The sequence below is a fragment of the Grampus griseus genome (assembly GCF_964374135.1).
Source record: "Grampus griseus genome assembly, chromosome: 14".
Taxonomy (NCBI): domain Eukaryota; kingdom Metazoa; phylum Chordata; class Mammalia; order Artiodactyla; family Delphinidae; genus Grampus; species Grampus griseus.
In genome coordinates this window covers 66,337,530-66,362,799 of record NC_139008.1, presented here as the reverse complement: position 1 = coordinate 66,362,799, position 25,270 = coordinate 66,337,530, and the positions used below count along the sequence as shown (strand labels likewise).

The window sequence follows — 25,270 nt, the reverse complement described above, 5'->3', positions numbered from 1 at the left end:
TTCCGTGGCAGTCCAGTGGTTAGGACTTGGTGCTTTAACTGCCAAGGCCCGGGTTCAGTCCCTGGTCAGGGAACTATGATCCTGCAAGCCACGTGGCACAGCCAAAAAAAAAAAAAAATCTCTAATGGCTGCCTGTTATTTCACCATATGGCTATCCCATGACTTAACTATTCCATTATTTTTGGAAATTAGATTGCTTATAATATGTTCAGTTCACTGAACATTTCTGTGCATAAATTATATGTACACGTTGGATTATTTCCTTAGATGGATTCTTGGAATGAACACACTTAAGGCTCTTGGCATATCTTGTCAAATTGCCTTCCACTTCCACCAGCGGGGTACTCAAGAAATATTAATGGAAAGTGAAAAGCTGCTGTCTGCCACAATATATCATTCCTGTAGAATTTGCTGATGATGGAGTGAACTCAGGAATGGAGTTCTTGCTCCTAGGAGAAGAACTCCAGGCCTGGCCAAGGGCTGAGTAATTTCATGCTGGCTGTTTAATTGCAGTAGCTCTTAAGAGGACTGATTTATAGAACTCTACTGTGAGGACTGGTTTTTTGTGCCACAGTTCAAATGTATGTATGTGACTGCGTCTTCTAAAGGGGTATAATCAGCTTTAAACTCTTGCAGGTCACTTGCTGAATGGGCGCTATTACAAAATAAGAATTCAGTGAAGTAAATAACTGAAAGTGCCTTCCACAGAAGAGAGGTGTTTGGAGACATCTGGGATTCAGCCACCTGCTACAGTCTGTTAGAGAGCTTGACCAGTTCCACGCTCCTCCCCTTGCCTTGAAGGATGTGATTGTGGCCCCAGTCCCCCTTTCAGCCTGTTGTCCCACTGCTTCCCATTGTACACTCCACCCACTCCCAGGAAAACTAGAATTATTGCTGACCTACCCATCCTTCTGCTTTGTGCTTTTCCTTTCTGATGGCCTTTGTTCACAGGTCCTCCCCTTGAGATGCATACCCGTCCCCTTTTGGGTTTTTTTTCTTTTTTTATGACTGTTATTTATTTTTTATTTATTTATTTATTTTCTTATTAGTTATCCATTTTATACACATCAGTGTATACATGTCATTCCCAGTCGCCCAGTTCATCACACCACCGCCACCACCCCCAGCCGCTTTCCCCTCTTGATGTCCATACGGTTTTTTTCTCTACTTTTGTGTCTCAATTTCTGCTCTACAAACTGGTTCATCTGTACCATTTTCTAGGTTCCACATATATGCATTAATATACGATATTTGTTTTTCCCTTTCTGACTTACTTCACTCTGTATGAAGATGCATCCACGTCTCTACAAATGACCCAATTTCGTTCCTTTTAATGGCTGAGTAATATTCCATTGTATATGAATCGGATGTGGTACATATGTACCACATCTTCTTTATCGATTCGTCTGTCGATGGGCATTTAGGTTGCTTCCATGACCTGGCTATTGTAAATAGTGCTGCAATGAACACTGGGGTACATGGGTCTTTTTGAATTACGGTTTTCTCTGGGTATATGCCCAGGAGTGGGATTGCTGGGTCATATGGTAATTCTATTTTTAGTTCTTTAAGGAACTTCCATACTGTTCTCCATAGTGGCTGTATCAATTTACATTCCCACCAAGAGTGCAAGAGGGTTCCCTTTTCTCCACACCCTCTCCAGCATTTGTTTGTAGATTTTCTGATGATGCCCATTCTGACTGGTGTGGGGTGATACCTCAGTGTAGTTTTGATTTGCATTTCTCTAATAATTAGTGATGTTGAGCAGCTTTTCATGTGTTCTTGGCCATCTGTATGTCTTCTTTGGAGAAGTGTCTGTTTAGGTCTTCTGCCCATTTTTGGATTGGGTTGTTTGTTTTTTTACTATTGAGCTGCATGGGCTGTTGATATATTTTGGAGATTCATCCTTTGTCCATTGATTCGTTTGCAAATATTTTCTCCCATTCTGAGGGTTGTCTTTTCGTCTTTATGGTTTCCTTTGCTGTGCAAAAGCTTTTAAGTTTCATTAGGTCCCATTTGTTTATTTTTGTTTTTATTTCCATTACTCTAGGAGGTGGATCAAAAAAGATCTTGCAGTGATTTATGTCAAAGAGTGTTCTTCCTGTGTTTTCCTCTAAGAGTTCTATAGTGCCCAGTCTTACATTTAGGTCTCTAATGCATTTTGAGTTTATTTTTGTGTATGGTGTTAGGGAGTGTTCTAATTTCATTCTTTTACATGTAGCTGTCCAGTTTTCCCAGCACCACTTGTTGAAGAGACTGTCTTTTCTCCATTGTATATCCTTGCCTCCTTTGTCATAGATTAGTTGACCACAGGTGTGTGGGTTTAATGTTGTCTTGATTACTTCAGCTTTGTAGTATAGTCTGAAGTCAGGGAGTCTGATTCCTCCAGCTCCGTTTTTTTCCCTCAAGACTGCTTTGGCTATTCGGGGTCTTTTGTGTCTCCATACAAATTTTAAGATTTTTTGTTCTAGTTCTGTAAAAATTGCCATTGGTTATTTGATAGGGATTGCATTGAATCTGTAGATTGCTTTGCGTAGTATAGTCGTTTTAACAGTACTGATTCTTCCAATCCAAGAATGTGGTATATCTCTCCATCTGTTGGTATCATCTTTAATTTCTTTCATCAGTGTCTTATAGTTTTCTGCATACAGGTCTTCTGTCTCCCTAGGTAAGTTTATTCCTAGGTATTTTATTCTTTTTGTTGCAGTGGTAAATGGGAGCGTTTCCTTAATTTCTCTTTCAGATTTTTCATCATTAGTGTAAAGGAATGCAAGAGATTTCTGTGCATTAATTTTGTATCCTGGAACTTCACCAAATTCATTGATAAGCTCTAGTAGTTTTCTGGTGGCATCTTTAGGATTCTCTATGTATAGTATCATGTCATCTGCAAACAGTGACAGTTTTACTTCTTCTTTTCCAATTTGTATTCCTTTTATTTCTTTTTCTTCTCTGATTGCCGTGGCTAGGACTTCCAAAGCTATGTTGAATACTAGTGGTGAGAGTGGACATCCTTGTCGATTTTTTCCAGGTTGTCCATTTTATTGGCATAGAGTTGCTTGTAGTAGTCTCTTAGGATGCTTTGTATTTCTGCAGTGTCTGTTGTAACTTCTCCGTTTTCATTTCTAATTTTATTGATTTGAGTCCTCTCCCTCTTTTTCTTGATGAGTCTGGCTAATGGTTTATCAATTTTGTTTATCTTCTCAAAGAACCACCTTTAATTTTATTGTTCTTTGCTACTGTTTTCTTTGTTTCTATTTCATTTATTTCTGCTCTGGTCTTTATGATTTATTTCCTTCTGCGAACTTTGGGTTTTGTTTGTTCTTCTTTCTCTAGTTCCTATAGGTGTAACATTAGATTGTTTATTTGAGATTTTTTTTGTTTTTTGAGATAGGTTTGTATAGCTATAAACTTCCCTCTTAGAACTGCTTTTGCTGCATCCCATAGGTTTTGGATGGTCGTGTTTTCATTGTTATTTGTCTCTAGGTATTTTTTTATTTCCTCTTTGATCTCTTCAGTAATCTCTTGGTTATTTAGTAACGTATTGTTTAGCCTCCATATGTTTGTGATTTTTTTGCTGTATGTGGGCCTCTCACTGTTGTGGCCTCTCCCGTTGCGGAGCACAGGCTCCGGACGCGCAGGCTCAATGGCCATGGTTCACGGGCCTAGCTGCTCCATGGCATGTGGGATCTTCCTGGACCGGGGCATGAACCCGTGTCCCCTGCATCAGCCGGCAGACTCTCAACCACTGCGCCACCAGGGAAGCCCTGTTTGTGTTTTTTACGTTTTTTTCCCTGTAATTGATTTCTAATCTCATAGCGTTGTGGTCAGAAAAGATGCTTGATATGATTTCAATTTTCTTAAATTTACTGAGGCTTGATTTGTGACCCAAGATGTGATCTATCCTGGAGAATGTTCCCTGTGCACTTGAAAAGAAAGTGTAATCTGCTGTTTTTGGATGGAATGTCCTATAAATATCAATTAAATCTATCTAGACTATTGTATCATTTATAGCTTGTGTTTCCTTATTAATTTTCTGTTTGGATGACCTGTCCATTGGTGTAAGTGAGGTGTTAAAGTCCCCCACTATTATTGTGTTTCTGTCTATTTCCTTTTTATACCTGTTAGCAGTTGCCTTATGTATTGAGGTGCTCCTATGTTAGGTGCATATATATTTATAATTGTTATATCTTCTTTATTTTAAAGTCTGTTTTATCTCATATGAGTATTGCTACTCCAGCTTTCTTTTGATTTCCATTTGCGTGGAATATCTTTTTGCATCCCCTCACTTTCAGTCTGTATGTGTCCCTAGGTCTGAAGTGGGTCTCTTGTAGACAGCATATATATGGGTCTTGTGTTTGTATCCATTCAGCAAGCTGTGCCTTTTGGTTGGAGCATTTAATCCATTCACGTTTAAGGTAATTATCAATATGTATATTCCTATGACCATTTTCTTAATTGTTTTGGGTTTGTTTTTGTAGGTCCTTTTCTCCTCTTGTGTTTCCCACTTAGGGAAGTTCCTTTAGCATTTGTTGTAGAGCTGGTTTGGTGGTGCTGAATTCTCTTAGCTTTTGCTTGTCTGTAAAGCTTTTGATTTCTCCATTGAATCTGAATGAGATCCTTGCTGGGTAGAGTAATCTTGGTTGTAGGTTCTTCCCTTTCATCACCTGAAGTATATCATGCCACTCCCTTCTGGCTTGCAGAGTTTCTGCTGAGAAACCAGCTGTTAACCTTATGGGAGTTCCCTTGTAATGTTATTTGTCGTTTTTCCCTTGCTGCTTTCAATAATTTTTCTTTGTCTTTAATTTTTGCCAGTTTGATTACTATGTGTCTCAACATGTTTCTCCTTGGATTTATCCTGTATGGGACTCTCTGTGCTTCCTGGACTTGGGTGGCTGTTTCCTTTCCCATGTTAGGGAAGTTTTTGACTATAATCTCTTCAGATATTTTCTCGGGTCCTTTCTCTCTCTCTCTTCTCCTTCTGGGGCCCCTATAATGCAAATGTTGTTGAGTTTAATGTTGTCCCAGAGGTCTCTTAGGCTGTCTTCATTTCTTTTCATTCTTTTTTCTTTATTCTGTTCTGCAGCAGTGAATTCCACCATTGTGTCTTCCAGGTCACTTATCTGTTCTTCTGCCTCAGTTATGCTGCTATTGATTCCTTCTAGTGTATTTTTCATTTCAGTTATTGTATTGTTCATCTCTGTTTGTTTGTTCTTTAACTCTTCTAGGTCTTTGTTCTTTAATTCTTCTAGGTCTTTGTTAAACATTTCTTGCATCTTCTCGATCTTTGCCTCCATTCTTTTTCCGAGGTCCTGGATCATCTTCACTATCATTATTCTGAATTCTTTTTCTGGAAGGTTGCCTATCTCCACTTCATTTAGTTGTTTTTCTGGTGTTTTATCTTGTTTCTTCATCTGGTACATAGCCTTCTGCCTTTTCATCTTGTCTATCTTTCTGGGAATGTGGTTTTCATTCCACAGGCTGCAGGATTGTACTTCGTGCTTCTGCTGTCTGCCCTCTGGTGGATGAGACTATCTAAGAGGCTTGTGGAAGTTTCCTGATAGGAGGGACTGGTGGTGGGTAGAGCCGGCTGTTGCTCTGGTGGGCAGAGCTCAGTAAAACTTTAATCCACTTGCCTGCTGATGGGTGGGGCTGGGTTCCCTCCCTGTTGGTTGTTTGGCCGAGGCGACCCAACACTGGAGCCTACCCGGGCTGTTTGGTGGGGCTAATGGTGGACTCTGGGTGGGCTCACGCCAAGGAGTACTTTCCAGAACTTCTGCTGCCAGTGTCCCTGTCCCTTGGTGAGCCACAGCTGCCTCCCTTCTCTGCAGGAGACCCTCCAACACCAGTAGGTAGGTCTGGTTCAGTCTCCTATGGGGTCACTGCTCCTTCCCCTGGGTCCCGATGCACACACTACTTTGTGTGTGCCCTCCAAGAGTGGAGTCTCTGTTTCCCCCAGTCCTGCTGAAGTCCTGCAGTCAAATCCCGCTAGCCTTCAAAGTCTGATTCTCTAGGAATTCCTCCTCCTGTTGCCAGACCCCCAGGTTGGGAAGCCTGATGTGTGGCTCAGGACCTTCACTCCAGTGGGTGGACTTCTGTGGTATAAGTGTTCTCCAGTTTGTGAGTCACCCACCCAGCAGTTATGGGATTCGATTTTATTGTGATAGCGCCCGTCTTACCATTTCATTGCAGCTTCTTCTTTGTCTTTGCATGTGGGGTATCTTTTTTGGTGAGTTCCAGTGTCTTCCTGTCAGTGATTTTTCAGCAGTTAGTTGTGATGCAGGTGTTCTTGAGAGAGGGAGTGAGAGCATGTCCTTCTACTCCGCCATCTTGAATCAGTCTCCCCTTTTGGTTTTATTTTGTGGGGTTTTTTTGGGGGGGGGTAAGGGTGAGATTAAGTACTAAAGGTAGAGGTGACTTTATTCTCATTTGGGGAGAAAAAAAAGAATCTTATAGAAAAAGCTAAGGCCTTTTATCACCACCCCCAATCTCAGTTCCCTTTTCCCCTGTCACTAGAGGGTTTATTTCTCTGACAAGCTCTGTCATAGCACGGGCTTGACGGCTGCCAACTGCCCAAAATTCACATCCTTCCAGCTTAGCAGCCTCACTGCTAAGAGAAGAGATATTTACCTGTAACTTGAGGGAAAAGGCTAGGGGAGGGGCTTCCCTGGTGGCGCAGTGGTGGAGAGTCCGCCTGCCGATGCAGGGGACATGGGTTCGTGCCCCGGTCTGGGAAGATCCCACATGCCGCGGAGGGGCTGGGCCCGTGAGCCGTGGCCGCTGAGCCTGCGCGTCTGGAGCCCGTGCTCCGCGACGGGAGAGGCCACAATAGTGAGAGGCCCGCGTACTGCAAAAAAAAAAAAAAAACCCAAAAAAGGCTAGGGGAGGAGTCTTATTGGCTTAGTATGGGACCTGTGTGTGTGGGTCACATGCATATCCTTGGACTGCTCACTGTGGCCAGAGATTGGGGTGTCTGAATTGGCCAAACCTGGACCCCTTCCTACCTGGAATAGAGAGTCCATGTTCTGAAGGTGTTCTGAGCTGTTTCATGTGGGTTAAATAGTCATTCACTCTTTTCCTCCTCATTGTTAGCTAAGGCTGTGTGAAGAAGGTATTGGAGTTGGCTTTGAAAAGACAGATAGGAAAAGATAGATTTTATGTTGACATATTGCAAAAGAAGCTTTCAAATGAAGAGCATGATTTGTAGGAAGTCTGAGAGTGTGGGTAGTGGAAAAGTAAAAGTCGATGTCTCAAAGAATATTGATTTAACCAGGCTGAAAGATCTAAGAAGTAAGAGGGGAGAGAGCTGAGGCTAGAGTCAGGGAGAATGTATTACAGAACTTTAAGAAGGAAAATATGATTTACTCATAGGCAGAAAGGCTGAGTAATTGTGGAGGCAGATTCTTTTACTACGGGATTAAATGAAGTGCAAATGAACTTTATGCCACCACACAGGGGTAAGGCAGTGGGGGCATTATATTAAAATTTCCTATATAGTAAATAACAAAAACTATGCCCAAGGCTCATACAGTAGCCTGCTTATTAGAAACAGAATAAAACTCATACTAATAAAGAATGTTGACATTTCCAAGAGTGTGTTGTCCTACAAGTTTACCTAAACTGTTTCAGACTGGCCGGGGGGAGGAAGAAGCACTAATAGATATGACGTGATCAAAATTTAACTACGTTCAGAGAGGTATGACAAGTCAGATTGTGTAATAACTCTGGTGATGGCACATCTAGCAGAAGGAAAAGGACTCAGAAAAAAAGGTGAACACTGATTATTATCAATTAATGGTAATATCCTAATCTCTCAACTACATCTTTGATTAAGAGGGAGAGGCAGTCTTAGATGGAGAAGTATGTTGTGGACCGATATGATTTCAGGTGGTTTTATAAGCCTGGAGAATAAAGGATCATGTTTTAAAAGTGCATAGTCTTGGAGGTGGTAAGTAATCAGAGAGTGCTGGGAAAGATCTATGATCAGAGCCTATTGGACAGTTTCACTGTGCAGTCATACCCTCTAGAATGCTGGGGTGAAGGGTGAGGTAACTGGAGAAACAGCCTTTGCAGCAGTGATAGTTGGCTAAAGCAGAAAGGTGGCAGCAGCGTCACCCCTGCAGTGGCCTGACCACTGGATCAGCTCCATAGCCAAGGTCTCTGCACACTCATCTCCAGATAGAGACTTGTTCAGGCCATTCACATAAGGTCACAAAGGATGTATTTACAAATCCACATGGATGTGAGTGTCTCCTTTCTTTTTGTATTACTTTGAAAATGAAGAGAAACCATAAGAGATACTGACAACCAAGGGTTGCTCCACATAGGGCAACAGGATTGACAGATAGGGCCCAGGACTCTTGGCCTTTTGATACTTTGGTCGCTACACAATTTGAGGGCATATTATGGGGAGGTAGGGGCTAAGATCTCCCTAAAAAGTTGAAATTTTGTAAGCCAATTTTAACTCTGAATTTCATCCAGATTATGAAATGATGACAAAGTAGTTACTTTGCCCTGTTGCCTCGTCTGCTTTTTTTTTTAAAGGAATTCCTTAATTTTTATTATTTATTTATTTATTTATTGGCTGTGTTGGGTCTTCGTTTCTGTGCGTGGGCTTTCTCTTGTTGCGGCGAGCGGGGTCCGCTCTTCATCGCGGTGCGCGGGCCTCTCACTGTCACGGCCTCTCTTGTTGCGGAGCACAGGCTCCAGACATGCAGGCTCAGTAGTTGTGGCTCACGGGCCTAGTTGCTCCGCAGCATGTGGGATCTTCCCAGACCAGCGCTTGAACCCGTGTCCCCTGCATTAGCAGGCAGATTCTCAACCACTGCGCCACCTCGTCTGCTTTTTAAATGTGTTCTCTTTTGCCCCATCTGTTTTATCTCCCTTTTCATCATCCTTCTGAACTTCCTTGACAGCTCACTATCCCCCTCCCTCCGCTTGGCACCCTCCCTTTTCCTGCACACACTATCCCCAACAATTACCAGGTCTTAGGAGGTCCTGCTAACCCTAGGGCCAAAGTGTAAGTTGTTTTTTTCCCTCAGTTCTCAGTATCACAGCTGAGACCAAGCCAGGATATTTAGTCAAGACTCTCCTGAAGGCTTAGATATGACACAGGAAGGCTCCAGCAACTTGACTGTCCAGATGACAGATGGTTGCGCATTCTCTTCAATTTGGGTTCTCCTGTATTGTCACTCATCTGGCAGGGGCTGGTTTCTCCCTGTCTCCCTCTTTATTCTTTCTTTCTCTCAAGAAGTGTAACATGAGAGAGATCGAAGCCTCCTTAAGTTCATTTTCGGAATATATCACCTCCCAGAAGGAATCAAATCCTAACTTTAGTGTACATTCCTTCTCCAAGTTTTTATACTTTAAATATATGTATGTAGGGACTTCCCTGCTGGTACGGTGATTAAGATTCCCAGCTCCCAATGCAGGGGCCTGGGTTCGATCCCTGGTCAGGTAAATAGATCCCACATGCATGCCGCAACTAAGAGTTTGCATGCCACAACTAAGAGCCAGCGCAACTAAATAAATAAATATTTAAAAATATATATATATATATGTAAACATATACAATCTCTATAGTGTTGCTTTTTAAAAATAGCTACATACGTAAGTCATATATCATATACAGATCCTTCTGCATTTCTACTCAGCATTGTTTTTTCAAGATTTTCTCTGTGTATTAATGCTTATAGTTCTAGTTCATTCATTTTTGTCTGCATCTCATTATATGAATGTCATAATTTATGTTTCCTTACTGATGACTAATTAGACTACTTTCAATTTTTTGACATTATAAATAAGGCCTCAGTGTATATGTATATATGTATATATATCTGCACATATCTTTTGTGTGTGAGTGTGTTTGAGAATCGCTTTAGATTATCCCTAAAAGTAAAATTGCTGTAGGGTGGACATCTCTTAACTTTACTAGAAATTACCAAATTTTTCTCCAGAGTAGTCGTTCCAGGTTACATGCCTACCAATAGTGTATGAAAGTTCTTATTTCTCTGCATCTTGGCCAACACTTGGCATTATCTGACTTAAAATTTTTTGCCATTCTGGTATGTATGAAATTGCATCTCATTGAATTTAATTTGTACTTTCCTGACTGCTAATAGAGTTAATGTCTTCCTCTTCAGTTTTCTTTCGCAGCATCCTATTTATTTCTTTCACAGCTCTGATCACAGACTATTGTTATGGGTTGGTTGGTTTGTGTGTTTATTGTCGGCCTCCCTGTGTAGAACGTAATCTCTGTGAGAGCAGGAATCACATCTCTCTTGTTCACTGTTTTGTGCCCAGAGCTCAGTCCAGGGTCTGGTAGTAGGGCTTCACTAGATAAGTAGTTGTTTAGGGAATGAGCCTGATGATGGTGGTGGAGGGGGTTCCTCAATAAGTGATGTTACCACGTGAGAAATGTTCATACAGCAACAGGAATTTATGTCTTTATATTCCTCCCATCCAAACCCTGTACTTTATTTCATAGCCAGTTCACAGTGCCTGATTCTCTCCCTCATTTCTTATTCGCCCTTTTCAAGCCTTTGAAGAGGATGTAGCAAGCAGTAATAGAGGATAGCAGAAATATTGAGTCACTTGTGGTTTGATTTGCTAGAGAGATACCTGCTGTAGCTTGCAGCCCGTGATTTGAGATATACTGACGTTCGATTAGTGTAAGATTGTTCTGTGCCCCACATGAGAGAAGGAACCAAGGCTCCGATGAGGTTCATTATTAGGTAGGAAATTAAGTTGCAAGTGCTTTGCCTTTGTTGAGATTCTTATTGACAGAGTTATTTTGTCTCAGCTACTATAACACTTCCTGAGATAGGTACGGACTTTGTCAGCAAAAATTCACTAGGCTAGGTGTGATAATTCATTTTTAAGAAATACAAATGTTGAAGAAGACTGGAATAAATCTCAGTTACTTTTTCTAGAGTCTCTTTTTTTCCTACCCAACCGCTCTTAGTGCTGGTCCCAGTAGCTCTGATTTCATCTTGTTCTAGCTTTATTCAGTTCCTGAGCTCTGCTCTGGCTGCATCTTAAATTTTACTCATTGCCTTGGTTAGGACCCTTTAGGATGCAGAGCACAAACCCACCCAAATATCTTAAACCAGAGGCAATCCAGGGATGTCTCAGAACTTAACAGCACACACAGCCGGAACCAGGAATTAAAGTGGTGGAAATGCCTACTATAAGCTCCCAAGTTTACTTCTCTTTTCAAGAGAAGAACCAAGCTGATGATGGAATCTCTTAGTCCCAATTACAGATTTTCAGGGAAGGATGCTGACCTAGCATGGACCAGATGCCCACGTGACTCCAGTGAGCCATGGCCATAAGGTTATAGTTTACAGACAAGGCGGCCAAGAGCCACTCCTGTACTGTATGGATGACACAGAAGGGCAGCTCCCAGGGAAGGGGAGAGATTTTAGGCAGATACACCCATAGGTGCTATTGAAATTATCAGTTGTTGAACATGCATTTAGAGGCTCTGAAGCCTCTGCCTTTTTACCCAGCAGCTTCTTCACATCTTCTGCTTCCTTAACTTTCCTTTCCCCAGGTTTTACCTGGCTCCTCACTCAACTTGCTGATCTCCTTGCCATAGCCAGTTGCGAATATATTCTCAGCAGATCCCTGGCTTCCCCCACTTAAGAAAGTGAGCTTTGTAGATAAGGTATATTTTTCCTTAGTTTGTTTATCTGGAAGGAATTAAAAAGTAGGAATATTCTGTATGATATAACATCCGTCTAGTTGGCTTATAATTCAGCTATGATGTGTCCTGCCCCAGCTAGTGGGAAACAGCAGTGAATTGGTATTGTGAAACTTCAGTAACCTGGGAAGTCTGTTCTGCCCTTGCTGAGACCTTTATGTTCTCTTGTTACAGGAACATGATATAGAAACAACTCACGGTATGGTCCACGTCACTATAAGAGGCCTACCGAAGGGAAACAGACCAGTTATTCTGACATACCATGACATTGGCCTCAATCGTATGTATTTGATTTTATACCTTCCCTATTTTATTATAATACATATTCTTTGTATATTTTTTTAAAACACACAAGAAACCCCAGTATTCTGATAAACCATAGGCTTTCTCCTCTATACCTTAACCTTCCCTCCTCATTGCTACATGTTAATGGCAGAATTAAAGTTCCTGGGAAGTACGCAGTTGAATGCGTTTTGGGGGATACTGGGATTATATCTCACTTTGTGTCATATCTGCTAAAGGACTGAAGATTATATGATGAACTGGTTAAGAAAGGAGAACTAAAATCAGTTTTTTTAAAAAAACAATCTGTGCTTTGGTTTTTTTCATATTTCGGGTTAGAAAATTCAGAGCTTGAACTTAACTTTGTTGTGAGCTCTTCAATAAATTAGTAAAAGTATTCTTATTATAGCCTGTCATGAGTGACTTTAATTAATTAATTAATTTTTTAACATCTTTATTGAAGTATAATTGCTTTACAATGGTGTGTTAGACGTATACATATATCCCCATATCTCTTCCCTCTTGCATCTCCCTCCCTCCCACCCTCCCTATCCCACCCCTCTAGGTGGTCACAAAGCACCGAGCTGATCTCCCTGTGCTATGAGGCTGCTTCCCACTAGCCATCGATTTTACATTTGGTAGTGTATATATGTCCATGCCACTCTCTCACTTCGTCCCAGCTTACCCTTCCCCCTCCCCATGTCCTCAAGTCCATTCTCTAGTAGGTCTGCGTCTTTATTCCCGTCCTGCCCCTAGGTTCTTCGTAACAATTTTTTTTTTTTTTTAGATTCCATATATATGTGTTAGCATATGAGTGACTTTAAATGGACTTCTCTAGATGGTAATATAAGATTCTGGCCCTAGCCCCAGGCATACAGAGTCTACGTACATGTGTTTTCTTGCACGCTCCTCTGGCTTTCAGAGGCGGCCTGCATTTGAAGTTACAGTCTAGTGTTGGAGCTTTTGTTGCCTCTTTAGCATGAGAAGGAATTTGAGCAGTTCCACCAACAGGGTAGAAATTGAAGCAAAAACCCCTCCCTGCACCCCAGCGATTTTGCCAAGAGACACAGTCTTCCACATGGTGAATGTAAGCAGCCTAAGATACTCACTTTAGCCGGGTTCTTGGGATACGGTCAGTATCTCTCTGTTAGGTAGGGGAATAAGATGCATGAAAAATGACAGTATTATGGGTGTAAGATTGTCTTGTGAAACACCAGCATTGGTTTCCTCTTTGTAGACATTCTGTAGAATTGAGGATTAGTTATCCTTTTCAAGTTGTTAAGATGTCTGGTAGTCAGCCTTTAGGACAGCTTGAATCAGACAGATTGTTCCGACACTTCACTTTAGTGAAACAGTGATTAAAAGGGGGTGAAAGAGGACGATGATGTGGAATTGATTGAGTAGAGGAAAATTGGGGAGAAATGGAGAGCTTGTGACTTATGAGTGTTTTGCTCTTGCAGATAAATCCTGTTTCAATGCATTCTTTAACTTTGAGGATATGCAGGAGATCACCCAGCACTTTGCTGTCTGTCATGTTGATGCCCCAGGCCAGCAGGAAGGTGCACCCTCTTTCCCAGCTGGGTAAGACCACAAGCAAGACCTTCTGGAAGACATGCACTCAGAGAGCAAACGGTTAAGCTCCAGAGGGAACAGTAGCCGTGTGCTTCCCTCCAAGCTGGTTTTAGCACAGCCTACAGGTTATACTTGTCAACCGACCATCTGCATATTTTCTCTCCTTGTTCTGAGAGGACTGTTACGTACACTCTATTCACGAAAACTGCATGTTTTCCCATATCCAGGAATGGCCCTCCATGAATGGGAGCCAATCACAAGGCATGAGTGTCTGGAACACCCACTTCTCACTGTCTTTTAACTGTCTCCCTCATCTATTTTTTTGGTGTGTGTGTCCCTCCCTGAAACTCCCAACTACCTAGGCCCAAACTCAGATCCCTCTGAGCTTCCTGGGAGCACCTCCCCACCCTTACCTTCAGTCTGGTGACAGGAATTTGAATATCAGTATAACCGTTTGTTTGGAGGAGCTGCCCTGTCAGCTAGAGGTGCATTTAACTGGACGTGGGCATGGAGCTCTCAGCCGCATCCTAAGCCTGCTTTGCATGGTGGAGCCACAGTGTCCCTGACTCTTCCCTGGACAGCATGATTATTGAGGAGACCTTGGAGGAGGAATGAAAGCACAAGCTGTGGAATGCTAATTCTTCCCCTCTCCCTTTACTCGTCTCCAGAGCTGCCTTTGCCAGTGGCTGCTGTGAAATGGACCGTTGCAGTGTTAGAATCATAGCTAACACTTCCCTAGTACTCAAACAGTATTCTTGACGCTGCATTGCATACTTTACATTTATTAACTCATTTAATCCTTCCAACCCTATGGGATAGGTTTACTGTTATTCCCATTGTACAGGGGAGACCAGAGATACTAAGTACCTTGGCCAAGCTTACATAACAAATAAGTAATAGAGCTGGGATTTTAACCCAGGCATTCTGGCTCCAGAGTCTATGTTATTGACTATGTCCAAGCTATTCTGTCTCTTAAACACAAATTGGCCGGTGACCAGTTTATATCCAACAAGATTTAGATCCAGTTCCTTTTTTCTATTTTACGTACAAATGGCTCAAGAGCACTCCAGTGCTTGAAGTGTTTCAAGCAGAGGCAGGCTGACTTCCCTGTCAAACGTAGAGCAGATCCTGCCCCATATGTAGGGGGTTGTCTGAAGATCCCTTCCATCTTTGATGCTGTAATTTCTATGGACACTTCCTACTTCTCTTGGATTCTTGGTCTGAGTCAGTTTCGGGCTTGCCTGACTGTCTTAGGATCCAGTGGCTTAGATCATGAACCAAATTCAAAAGCAAATAATAAAGTAACCGGGTTATTCTAGGCCTAAGTAAAGCAAATCAGCCTCTATGATGAGCAGCCCAGGATTTGCGACTACGTGCCTAGGCCCAGTAAAGCTTTGTTTACTTTTGCACTTAGCTGCCTAAACCTAAGCAGCAGAGCAAGAGCAGTAGGTCGACTCTTACTGCTAGAAGTTTACTGAGCCTGAACCCCAAATGAAGTGGTTATTAGGGGTTTGGAAATACCCTGGAGAGAACCGTATTACCTGTTCTTTTCAAATGGCTTCCTCTTGTTCCAGAGATCACTCTTCAGGTCATAGAAACATGTAGGAGTTTTTTTGTTTGTTTTTTACTTTCCTCTTAGTGTGGCCGTTGTAGAGAGTCACACAACATGCCACAATCATTTCCGGGTACCACATCATCTCCTTTGAGCCTTTGGTAAAGGGAATGCTTTTATCTAAGAACCCTGTACTTTTCTAGCTGTTCTAGTGATTGGGAACTATGAGTACATTCTAATGTAAGTAAGGAGGTATCCTTCTGGATTTCAGGTACCAGTATCCGACAATGGATGAGCTGGCCGAAATGCTGCCTCCTGTTCTCACCCACTTAAAGTAAGTTCATTCTGCAGTTCTTTCGCATGGTTTTTGTTTTTTGTTTTTTCGCTCTTTCTACTATGTGTCTGATCTGGGGGATACGACGATGAGCAAAACAGTATCGTCACTACCCTCGTGGAGTGTGGAGCTTACATTCTGGTGTGGGAAATAATTGACAACAAGGAAGCAAACAAATAGTCACAACTTACGTGCTATAGAAGAAGTCAGTGGGGATGTTGTGCTGGAGGATAAGGGCAGGGTGTACACAGATAAGGCTAATTGAGGATTGCCTCTCTAAGGAGGAGTCCTTTAGATTGAGGCCTGGAGGATAAAAAGGAGTTACCTAAACAGAGAGCCAGGACAAGAGGATTCCAAACAGAAGGAATATGTCCAAAAGGCCTGAGCCAAGTGAGCAAGTGGGAGAAAGGCACAGGGTGAAATCTGAGAAATAGACAAGGACCAGATTGCACAGGTCTCACAGATGAGGTGAGAATTTGGGATTTTATTCAAAAGACAAAAAACACCGAAGGGTTTTAAGTGCTATCCAATTTAGTCTTTTAAAATGATCACTCTAGATATGTAAATTGCACATCTGTAAAGCAATTTACATTTTTAAAAAGAAATTACTCCAGCTGTGGAGAGAATGGTTTAGAGAGGGGTAAAAGAGAAAAAGCAAGGGACCAGTTAAACTGTTACAACAATCAGGCAAGTAAGTGACAATGATAGCTTGGTACTGGATACTGCCCAGGGGATGGAATGGAGTAGGAGCAGGCAGATGGAAATACTTTGAAGGTAGATTTGCTGATGGGTTGGATGTGCAGGTATTAGGAGAGTGAGCTGTCAAGGATGACTCCCAGGTTTTAGTCATATTTCATTTAATCCGTAAAATCAACTTAGAAGTAGGTGGTCATATTCTTGTTTTATAGGTAGGGAACCCAGGCTCAGGAAGTTAAAGAAACCTGACCAAATTCTGCATCCAGTAAGCGTCAGAGCCAGATTTGAACCCAAGTGCATTCTTTTCATTATGCCATCCTACCTCCAAATGAGTTAACCCTATCAATGTTGGTGTGTCCCATTCACAGTCTGAAAGGCATCATTGGGGTTGGAGTTGGAGCTGGAGCTTACATCCTCAGCAGATTTGCAGTAAGTACACGGAGGATTAGTCTCAACACCCTTGAGGCACTGCCTAGGTCACAGCTCTTACTGCTGTGTTAAACGACAAGGAACTGTTGTGGGATCTCATGTCAATTTTTCTATAAATTCTGTCAACAGATACAGGTTTGTATAAGGCCTTGCTTTGTACTTATAACACCTGAAGAATAACAGATGAGGGCAAGATATCATCAATAAAGATAATTCTCAGAGAATACTTAACGGTGGAATTTCTTACAACCATTAAAATTTTGTAAGAAGAGCTTGTAATGATATGCAATTCACATACACCATAACCTTAACAAAAAGGTTAGAATACAGATGCACATAAAGTTTGTCATAGGCATAGGAAAGAACTGAAAGAAAACATGAAAATACTAACAGGTTGATGTTGTGTGGTTAGATAATATGAGATTTTATTTTCTGCTTTTTATAATTTCTCTGTTTATCAAATTTTCTATAGTGAGCATAATCGGAGGGGGAAAAGTAAGCTGGAAAGTTTTTAGTTTACATAGAAATGTTCTTATTGATTTTTGTTTAAGGAACTCTTTCCCAAATGCCTCCTGGGTGAAGGGCAGTCTTCTGGAGGGTGGTATCACCTATTCATGTGGTTTTAGAAAAAAACTTAAGAAGGTGCTATTGGGGACAAGGTGTATGAGTATGAAATAGCCAGTCTAAGCCTCAGTAGCCCCTTATGCCCTGTAGTCCCAAGGGCACTGCCCCAGCAGGGGAGACCCACCATGAGCCAAACAACTAGAGATACCAGGTGCCGTCCTCTGCTGTGGAAATAAAAACCATCTCCCCTGTAGATCTTTGCCAGGCGAGATCATGTGATGGTAGTTTAGGAAGCTGGTTTTCCAGATGCTAAGCTAGATTTATAGAGCTCCTTTTCTAAATATCCTCCCTAGCACCTCTCTGACCTTTCTTACTTTCAAATCTGAGGCATTGAGGCCTTGTAAGAGGTGACTAACCATGCTGCGGTGTTTTTAGAAGAAGCTGAGAGTGGGGCTCTTTACTGTTGTCTTTGTCTTGTTTCAGCTCAATCACCCAGAGCTCGTGGAAGGTCTCGTGCTCATTAACGTTGACCCTTGTGCCAAAGGCTGGATTGACTGGGCAGCTTCCAAAGTAAGACTGGTGTCCATTGGCTCATCTCTTGGTCCCCTCTCAAAATGGCTTATCTGGTTTTTATTTTTTCTTTCATACAGTCAAGGGCAAGAAGTTTTAAGTGTACAGCTTGATGAATGTTTACACATGTCATCACCACTTAGTCAATATACAGAACATTTCCAGCTCTGTGCTTAATACTTCCTCCCTTTCCCAGAAGTAACTGTTATTCTGACTTCTACCGCCATAGATTGGTCTTATACATTCTTAAACTTCGTATCCTTGGAATAATAGAATATATATTCTTGTGTATCTCGCTCCTTTGATTCATCATTGTCTGTGAGTCTCGGTCACGAATGGAATACTATGCAACCAAAAACTTATGGGGTTTTTTTTGGTTATTTAAGGAAATGTGAAAATTCTCATGTTTAAAAAAACAGATAATAAAATTTCGTTAAATACGTATATGCATTTATAAGGAAAATAATTTGCTACTGGTAGTTACATCTTTGGCTGGTAGCATTACAGATGATTCTTATTTTTATTTTATGTATTCTATGTTTTCCTAATTTTCTATGATAAACACGTATTGCTTTCATAGTTACTTTAAAATATTAAACTATTCCACCTGCCAGCAGACCAGATTCTAAAAAGTTTATCCATTCCTCCCCACATTTAACTTCTGGAGAAATGATGTATTTCCTAGCTTTGGATGAAATATAGTAACAACGCTATTGCCAGATGCTATGGAAATTCTTTCTTACAACCTGACTTATTTAAAATTTGTTTTAATTCCTATCTAGGATGTGGGTACATTAAAACTTACCTGAACACTCTTCATAACGTGATACAACCTAGTAAAAATTCTTATAAAGCTTTAGAATGACCTTATGAGTAGTAAACATGAATGAAATAGGTTATTAATTCTTATTATCTTTAATGTATAACCTGTGGATCACTGATAACCCACGTGAACATTTCTGGGCTTCTTTCTTCCTTAATCTTTCTGGGACTCCATGACCCTGCTCCACCCGTATCCACATCTGTCCCCCTGATTTCCTCTTGTCCATCTCCACCCCCAACTCAGTACTTCACCTCTGATCCAAGTCAGCAGTAGGAATTGAGCATAAAAGCAACAAAGAAGGAAGGCTTAAGGGAATCAGCAACATAATTTGAGATGGAAATTTTTCTGAAAATAGACTAACAGTCTGCAGATTTACACAGATTGATGCATTTATTAGACTGTGATGTGCATAGTTTTGAAATGGGAAAAATTAGGAGAAAAATGTTCAAAATGCAAGAACATTCTGTAAACATAGCAATTTCCTCCCACTACTTGAAATGAAGATAGCAAAACTAAAAGAAAGAGAAAAAATTGTTTTTTCTTTTGGATGGCTTGGGAGTAGTTGTAAGTCGTTCCTTATTAACTGTAAACCCAGTGTAACTGCAGAAATACAGGCAGGAATGAAGCAGCTGATAGCTGTGAGTTCTCGGTCCCACATTTTCGAAGAAGCAATGGCAGCATTTCTTCTAGCCACCTATTTCAAAGCAGGCTATATTATTACCCTGGATGGAAAACTTTTCATTTTTTTCTGACTGGTTTCTTGTTCTCGGGTTTCCTGGGACCACCATCTCATGAAAATGTGTGACACTGAGTTGTGTTGTTTATTTGTTGAAGGATAACATATATACAAGAAAGTGCACTAGTGAAGTGGACAGCTTGATACATTTTTACCCATGCTAACTCCCTTGACACCAAGTTTTTATCTTTGTAGCTCTCGGGCTTGACAACCAATGTTGTGGACATAATTTTGGCTCATCACTTTGGGCAGGTAAGTGCCTGTGCCAGCCAGGAGAGGGGTGTGTTTACTGGCTTGTGTGCAAAGTCTTACTCACCTCAGGAAAGAAGGGTGCCCCAGAACTCACCTGATCCCAGTGGGTTACCACTTTCAGTGCCGTGTGAGATGCACGTGGCCCAGCAAAGGCCAGTCTTAGGGGAGAGGCATGAACTCAGTGCCACGTGGCTCTTGGCATTTGGAGAGAGGAGAGAAGGCAGCCCCCACCGCCCACCTGTTCCCTGCGAGCAGATGCCATCTGTTCATGTTTGACAACATCATGTGCCTCACCAGGCATCTCTGGAGCCAAATGAGGGAAGGGCTTTACAGAAATAGAAGTTTCAGAGAAAAAGAAACCAAGAATGTTAGTGCTGAAAGAACCTTAGAGATTATCTTGTTCAAACCCCATGTCTTACTGGTGAGGAAACAAGTCCACGGAGGAAATGGCAATTATATGGATAATTGTTACGTGAAAGAGGGGATCCCAGTCCTCTTTTCAGAGAGAAAGTGAGTTGGATAACAGAAGTCTTACACCAATTACAATGTGTGTTTTCTCCTACACCACCAAACAATTCTCAGACACCAGCTGGGTGTCCTGCAGTTCAGCTCAATGATGCCACTGTCTACCTGGAGATAGGTCAGATCCAAAAGATGAGGGCTTGGCCCTAACCACCAGGCCACCCCCACTGCTCCCCCTTCCCCCACTTCAGCCACCAGTTGCCACTCCAGGTTGTCACCTGTGCTTCTGACCAACCAGCTATATAGATCAGAGGTTCCAACGGCCCCCTCCTTGGGTTCAGTTAATTTGCTGGAGTGGCTCAGCAGAACTCAGAGAAACATTGTACTTACTAGATTACGGGTTTATTGTAAAAGGACATATGACTCAGGAACAGCCAGATGAAAGAGATGCATAGGGCAAGTCATATGGAAAGGGGCACGGAGCTCCCATGCCCTCTAGGGTGCACTAGTCTCCCAGAACCTCCACGCCTTCACCAACCCGGAAGCTCTGCCGCTCCCATACTATGGAGGCTTCATTACAGAGGCATGATTATGTGGCAGTCAATTCAATGGCCAGCTCCTCTCCCCTCCCCAGAGGTGGGGACTGGGTGGGATTGAAAGTTCCCACCCTCTGCTCACAGGGGCTGGTTCCACCTAGAAGTTACCTAGGGGCTTTCCTAAAATCACATCGTCAACAAAAAAAGATACCTTTTTCAATCTCATCAGTTTGGAAATTCCAAGCATTATAGGAGCCCTGTGCCAGGAGTGGATGAAGACCAGACACATATTTCTTATTATAAATCACAACATCACAGATGACCTATGAAGAAGGAATAAATGAGCAATGAGTTTGGAGAGCTGTGAGGTGTCTGGAGTTGGGGAGATGAAAACAATATAAATAGGAGTAATGCGGGCTCAACTGTAGTCTCTGTACTGAAGGAAAATGGTTGGTGGGGAGAAAATTAGCATTTACTGAGTACTCATTCTCTGTAAAGCACTTTGACAAGTACTTTTAGGTACAAACTCAGTTATTTTTCACGTGGTTCTATTAGACTTATTTTATTTTATTTTATTTTATTTTATTTATTTATTTTTTTTGCGGTACGCGGGCCTCTCACTGCTGTGGCCTCTCCCGTTGCGGAGCACAGGCTCCGGACGTGCAGGCTCAGCAGCCATCGCTCACGGGCCCAGCCGCTCCGCGGCATCTGGGATCTTCCCGGACCGGGGCACGAACCCGTGTCCCCTGCATCGGCAGGCGGACTCCCAACCACTGCGCCACCAGGGAAGCCCTAGACTTATTTTAAAATGGAGAAACTAAGGGCCAGAGAGGCAGCGTAACTTGCCACCATTGTCCAGATAGCAAGTGGTTTGAATCCAGGTCAAGCTAACTCCAAAGCCCATAGTTTTTTTCTTTCATTGAGATTTTATTTTATCAAAGGTACAAATTCACACATATTTTAGAGTAGAGAAGTTCTGCAGGGCTTATTACAAAGAATCTGCCACTCACCCTATTTCCTTCTTCTTAGATTAATTCTTTTAGCTGATTCTTTTGGGTTTTGCCTCTTTAATTATTTACTTGCATATAGTAAAGGACACAAATCATGAGTGCATCTCAGTGGCCTTTATATTACATACATACACTCCTTTGTAACCACCACCAAATCAAGATACAGAGCATTTCCCTCATCCCCTAAGTTTCCCTCATGCCCTTTCCTAATCGCTATAATCCCCCTCCCCAAACAAGGTATTCACTCTTCTGTCACCTCCATACATTATCTTGCCTGTTCTTAAACTTTATATAAACGTAATTACAGTGTACACTCTTCTGGGTCTGGCTTCTTTTGCTCGGTATAGTCTTTGAGATTCAACCATGTCATTCTATGTATCAGTAGTTCATTCTTTTATTCTGTGTAGCAGTCCATTGTTATATACCATGAATGTTCCTATGAACATTTGGGTTGTTTCCAATCTTCTGTTTTTGTTTTACTATTATATTTATTTATTATTTTTAAAATTTTATTTATTTACTTTTGGCTGTGTTGGGTCTTCATTGCTGCACGTGGGCTTTCTGTAGTTGGGGCGAGCAGGGGCTACTATTCATTGCGATGCGCGGCTTTCTCACTGTGGTGGCTTCTTTTCTTAGAGCGTGGGCTCTAGGCACGCGGGCTTCAGTAGTTGTGGCACGAGGGCTCAGTAGTTGTGGCTTGCGGGCTCTAGAGCGCAGACTCAGTAGTTGTGGCACGTGGGCTTAGTTGCTCCGCGGCATGTGGGATCTTGCTGGACCAGGGATCGAACCTGTGTCGCCTGCATTGGCAGGCAGATTCTTATCCACTGGGCCACCAGGGAAGCCCTGTTTTACTATTATAAATAAAGCTTCTATGAACATTCTTTTTTCTTTTAATATTTATTTATTTGGTTGCACTGGGTCTTAGTTGTGGCAGGTGGGCTCCTTCGTTGTGGCATGCAAACTCTTAGTTGCGACGTGCATGTGGGATCTAGTTCCCTGACCAGGGATCAAACCCAGGCCCCCTGCATTGGGAGCACAGTCTTACCCACTGCACCACCAGGGAAGTCTCCTATGAACATTTTATATGTGTCTTTTTGGATATATGCTTCCATGTCTCTAAATACGCATATATTTCCACTTGTTGATTTTTCATTTGTGGGCATTATCTGTTGGCATTCCATTATGAAAGATGATTTCTCTCATACACACATACACACCGACCCCATGACACACGTTTGTGTTTTCCACCGCTCTATCCTCCCAATATAATGTAATTTGGATTAGATCAATTTCCAGCATGTACACTAGCATATAAATGTTATTCAGAGCTGAGCCATGACAGATTTCTTTTTCTGTACATTTCCCCTTTACCAAGTGACAGTGTTAGAATTTTTAAGTAAGGACCACTGGGGGGACACTGCAAGGTGATAGTGGCAGAAAGGCACTTCCTTTCCTTTTTTAAAAAAGTTTAAGACTTCCCTGGTGGCGCAGTGGTTAAGAATCCGCCTGCCAATGCAGGAGACATGGGTTTGAGCCCTGGTCTGGGAAGATCCCACATGCCTCGGAGCAGCTAAGCCTGTGTTCTACAACTACTGAGCCTGCGCTCTAGAGCCCACGAGCCACAACTACTGAGCCCACGCACCTAGAACCGGTGCTCTGCAACAAGAGAAGCCACCGCAATGAGAAGCCCCCACACTGCAATGAAGAGTAGCCCCTGCTTGCCGCAACTAGAGAAAGCCCGCGCACAGCAACGAAGACCCAACACAGCTAAAAATAAATTAAAAAAAAAAAAATTTAGCCCAAGAATCAGGGCTTGCCACACAGAAGGCCTGGTGACACTCATCTCAGCAGTCTTCAGGTCACACTTTCTCCATCCTGTGGGCTGTTTCCAGCGTCCAGTCAGGAGACAGAAACCACACACTTCGAGTTGAGAAAATTTAACATAAAATATTGTTAACTAGTAGAAGGTTGCTTACTTCTCAAAGAGGTGAAAGAGGACTCTCTGGTGTCCAAAAGTAGCAGGTGGAAACCAGCAGCTACTCCTAGGCAGAGTGCATGTGGACACTCAGGGAACTAAGGACTAGTTGGGCCCCCCCCACCAAGCCTGAGAGTCATGCCTCTTCAAGGAAGGTAAGGTTTCCACAGAAAGTACAACCGGCCAGGAGTGAAAAAATTGCCAGAGGGTGAGGGCCGTAACTGGTCCATAGAGCCACTCACCAGATGAGGGAGACATTTGTCTGAAATAAGGTCTGAACAGCTGCAGAAGCTCCAGAAGCTGCAGCTGGATGGGGGAGAACCTGGGCCTAGGGCGCAGCTACAGCTTTTCTACGAGAATTCCTGACACCTTGAGCCAGTGGCTCCTGTGCTAAATTTTAAAAAGGGACTGGCAAATGGAAAATGCTTATGCATCCTAGCTCCAGTACTACAAAGAACAGTGGTTCTGAGGCTGGGGATAACTGGCACAGGTTCTTTGCCCAATGGCTAGTGCTCCCTGTCTGTCCGAATTTTATAAAGGTGGATCACTGAAAGGCCTGTGTGCACCAGGTGAGGCTTATCGCTTGGGTGATTAGACTGGGCCATTTCCTTGGGGAGCCCCTGATGTCAGCAGCTTTAGGTCTTTTCTCTGGGACTGGTCACATTCCCCAGATAAGCTTTGAGGTTACACACCAGACACTAATGTTAGTATTCTTGGAGCCAAGTTCAGAAAAAGACAAGAGAGCCTCAACATTCAGGCTTTAAACTTTCACTTTTCAGTATGGTGGGCCTGTGGTCTTCCAGATCAAAGACCTTGTGTTTTATCGTTCCCAGAGAATAGACCTTCAGTCTTCTTCTGAGGTGGGAAGAGGGAAGTCCCCCAGAATGCAGGGGGGGGATCTGGAGCTCCAGCTGCTTTATGCTTTGTTCCCATTGGACCACAGGTGCAGATAATTAGAATGATCATAGTCTTTGGTTTGTAATACACCCTCATCATTCATTGGTCCATGCACATAACCCACTTTTATTTAGTTAATTAGCTAGTTATTTTTAATAATGTAATAAGCACCCAAGATATTACCACCCAAAGCAAAAGCTAGGGTTCGACAGTAACCTGCATCTAACCAAATGATACTCTGAATTAACCTGTCCCCCTTCTTTTCTCACCCTGAGGAAACTACCATCTTTTATCAGTCCTTTGTTTTTCTTTATAATAGTCTTACTGAATTTATATGTGTTCTTTTACATTATGTACCTATTTCTAATTATAAAAGGATATTATGCTGATGTAATTTGGGGAACTTTTTTCACTTAAAATTGCCAAGATTGGGCTTCCCTGGTGGCGCAGTGGTTGAGAGTCCGCATGCTGATACAGGGGACACAGATTCGTGCCCCGGTCCGGGAAGATCCCACATGTCATGGAGCGGCTAAGCCCGTGAGCCATGGCCGCTGAGCCTGTGCTCCGCAACGGGAAAGGCCACAGCAGTGAGAGGCCCGCATACTGCAAAAAAAAAAAAAAAAAATTGCCAAGATTTATCCACATTACTGCTGGATGACTGTGAACAGTTTTGTATATGCCTCCTGCTTTATTCGTACGAAAGTCCATCTTGGGTGTAAGTTTAGGAGTGGAATTGCTGGGTCTTAAGTGTTCATATATCATAAAATTCACACTTTTAAGGTTTAATGGTTTTTAGTATATTTATGGAGTTGTGTAACATTGCACTATCTCATTTCAGAACATTTCCATCACCCCAAAAAGAAACACCATACCTCTTAACAG

At 42.3% G+C, this 25,270-nt stretch overlaps 1 protein-coding gene across 3 annotated transcripts in view; it reads left to right on the top strand.

Annotated features, from left to right (window-relative positions):
- Positions 1–25,270, top strand: part of NDRG3 (NDRG family member 3) — an 85,895-nt gene that overhangs the window by 40,710 nt on the left and 19,915 nt on the right. For all 3 annotated transcript variants that reach the window (XM_082670335.1, XM_082670333.1, XM_082670334.1), the window contains 6 exons: positions 11,873–11,978; positions 13,441–13,561; positions 15,376–15,438; positions 16,503–16,563; positions 17,611–17,697; positions 19,452–19,508. In XM_082670335.1, the coding sequence (XP_082526461.1) occupies positions 11,873–11,978; positions 13,441–13,561; positions 15,376–15,438; positions 16,503–16,563; positions 17,611–17,697; positions 19,452–19,508 (495 nt within the window). The remainder of the gene's footprint in view (positions 1–11,872; positions 11,979–13,440; positions 13,562–15,375; positions 15,439–16,502; positions 16,564–17,610; positions 17,698–19,451; positions 19,509–25,270) is intronic.